At 51.9% G+C, this 2,933-nt stretch overlaps 1 protein-coding gene across 1 annotated transcript in view; it reads left to right on the top strand.

Moving 5' to 3' along the window:
- The window catches only part of RASSF5 (Ras association (RalGDS/AF-6) domain family member 5), a gene marked incomplete at its 5' end in the record, with an annotated part of 5,387 nt that overhangs the window by 341 nt on the left and 2,113 nt on the right, over positions 1-2,933 (top strand). Inside the window, 2 exons of the mRNA XM_009577089.1 lie at positions 1,215-1,328; positions 2,843-2,933. The exon at positions 2,843-2,933 is cut by the window's right edge and continues 228 nt beyond it. Of these exons, the coding sequence (XP_009575384.1) occupies positions 1,215-1,328; positions 2,843-2,933 (205 nt within the window). The remainder of the gene's footprint in view (positions 1-1,214; positions 1,329-2,842) is intronic.

Here is a 2,933-nt window from a genome sequence, read left to right as displayed (position 1 = left end):
CGGAGTGGCCATGGCCGCCTCCCTGGGGCCGGGCTGGAGCAGTGGGGCGCGGGGGCAGGCAGGGCTCGGCGGGGGTTTGCACGCTTTCCTCCAGCGTACCCCAGAGATGCCTGCTCTGGCCCTCTTCTGCAGGAAGTTCCTTACTTTTCCCCTTTCAGATGGCCCGGAATGGGCACCGTGCTCCTGCTCCCCTCTAGTGCAGGTCTTGCAGCCGCGCCAGCCCCATGGCAGCATCCTCCTGGCCTGGGCTCTGCCCCCCGTCCCGAGTCGGTTCAGCCGGTGCTGCCGGCAGCACAGCTTTGACCAAACCCATTCATTGCCTTTCTGCTTAAACGCTCTAAACCCTGGGTTGCACTTGGGAAGCTTCCACGAGCTGCCTCTCCGCGATGGGATTGTGGTTTCCCATTGTTCATTAGCAACGTTTCCATGTGCGACCTGCAGGTAAAGCCCACCTACGCACAGAATCTGTCCTTTTGCCTCCTAAGAGGAAATTCCCCAAAACCTGGGCGAGCAGCAGCAGCCGTCGTCCTCCCGGCGAGCCCACGCGCCGGCAGACGCTGAACGATTTCTGATACGGGGTGGGATGCGTTGACTGCGTTCGCAGTGACTGATTTATTAGTCATGCAGCCAGCTTGCTGCTTGTGTGATTTTACTGCTCTGAGCTATAATTTCCAAAGCTAAGGAGGAGGAATCCAGCAGAGATCTAACTTCAGGTTCTGCCTGGGTCAGCCTGCTGGAAGCTGGTTGAGGAGCACCCCGGGTTTTAAGGGGGTGCCTGGCTTGGGTAGGCAGAGTCATGAATACTGGAAATAGGGTGTGATTTTTCAACTGCATTGCAAGAAGCAAAGAAACGCTCAGCAGGCACGGGTGGCTGTTTTTGAAAGCAGGTTTTAGAGGCTGGATGCTTTGCCCTGCTTTGTACGGGGATGTCTTCACTGCTCTGTGCCTCGGTGTCCCAGTGACTGTCCTGTTTTGTGTTACCCTCCGCTGCCTGTTACTGGTGTGCAGAGGGGGTTTTGGGGCAGGGACGTGGCATCCTGCACATCTAGCCTCTTGGCCGTAGGGACCATCTCCACCTGCGCCATCGCTGCTAGCGTGAGCTCGGGATCTGCGCGGCCTCTTTGTTCCTGCGTTTCCCAAGCAAAAGCAGAGCTGAACAGATGCAGCGATACCCAATATATAAAACAGCTAAAGCCTGTCTCTTCTGATTTCAGAATGTGACACAAACAGTAGAAGAGGAAAAACCCAAGCCTCCGACCATCCAGGAGATCAAACAGAAAATTGAAAAATACAATGCAAAGGTTACAAACTGCCTGTTGATGAAGCTGGTACGTATCGGGCTCCATTTAGGTAATAGGCGGAAAGACCGATGCTGGTTTCTCTGGGCTGTGAATGGGGCCAGGCTGTGGGACGGCATCTCCAAGGCAAGAGGGCTTGTGGCTGTTGAGGTGTTCTTGTCTTTCTTACCTGATCTGTTTTTTCTCCTGCTTGGATTTCCTTAGCGTTAGTCACCGGCGCTTGAGATAACCCTCCCCTGCCTCCGTCCCTTCTCAACTGGGAGCACTGGCACAGTAATCTCTGGCCAGCCTGTGCTGTGAATGACTTGCCACAAATAGATGAGCCCACGTTGTTCTAGCGGGGATGAGTCACGGTAAAACTCGGCAGTTCAGCAGCTGTCGCAAACTGGATTCAGAAAAAGTGTATTTAGGAACACAAAGTCTTTCTAGAAAGAGATGCTTTTCTCCTGTGCCCCTGCCAAGCTCGTTTAAGCAGAGGTCTAAGAACCACAGTGGATGCCTTGTATTTTGAAGCTTTGATTGCAAACTTGCTTATCACCACCTGTAAGTAAAGCCTTGATGATATGTGGTGAGAAGACAAGGAAATCACCTCTTTTACAAACCGGAGTAGTGCAAAGGTACAAGCTTCACAGGATCTTACAGAGGGGGGGGAAGCTTCTCAAAGAGTGAAATAATTAAATGGTAGAACTTCCAAGAACAGCAGCTACGTAACTCCCTGGTGCTTGCTAACATCTGAAAATAATTTTATTTAAAATCGTAGATCTTACAACAATTTCCTTTGTAAAGGCTGCACAGCAGTTTCTGCTGGAGTGTCTCGCCCATTGATTTTTATCAGCCCTTGACTTACAGGAGTCATTCGGGACCCAAATGTTTACTCTTGAGTTACTTTTCTTGAAGCTTAGTGAAAATACAGTCTTGAGACTTGATACAGCCTTGGGACTCGATTGGGCTCAGCCGCTGGTGGTGGCCCTTCGGTGGGACCGCCGGCACCTGGGGTGGGTCCCTCGGCTTGTTCCTGCCTGGCACCCACGGACGGACCGTATGGAGCCAGGCTGTTCTCTTGATTTTTGCATTTTTGCAGAGCTGAGGGTAGGGCAAGGGACCTGCTGTGGAACAGGCTGATCTTGAATGATGATTTATTACATGGAGATGTGAGAATCCCATAAGTGGAGAATAAAATGTGAGGAATACGGTCAGGAGATCCCACTGAACACAAGGGGTGGAGACCTTCCCAGAGGTTTCAGATCCTCACTTAATTGCAACTGCACATTACATGTGACGGTTTCCATAACTGACTTGTAGCAGTGTCGGTTTTAAATAAGACAAGATCGTACAGACGCGAGGCAGGGATGAGTCATTACCGAGTGGAAGAACAGGAGAAAATTACTGGTTACTTTTTACATGATTAATAAGAAACCCTCAAACTCCTAGCAGTACCGAGGGGTGGAAAGTCCTGAGTCACCCTGCTGACCAGAAAGCCCCTCGAAGGGGGGGAAGGACTGGAAAGGCTCCCTGGAGCCTGACCCCCCTCTCCTTTGCCTTAGAACGATGATGGGACGTACACGGGTTTCATTAAAGTGCATTTGAAGCTGCGCCGCCCCGTGACGGTACCGGCAGGGAGCTGGCCGCCACCCC

The sequence above is a fragment of the Fulmarus glacialis genome, unplaced genomic scaffold, assembly GCF_000690835.1.
Source record: "Fulmarus glacialis isolate BGI_N327 unplaced genomic scaffold, ASM69083v1 scaffold20024, whole genome shotgun sequence".
Classification (NCBI taxonomy): Eukaryota; Metazoa; Chordata; class Aves; order Procellariiformes; family Procellariidae; genus Fulmarus; species Fulmarus glacialis.
This window is presented reverse-complemented; position numbering and strand designations above follow the sequence as displayed.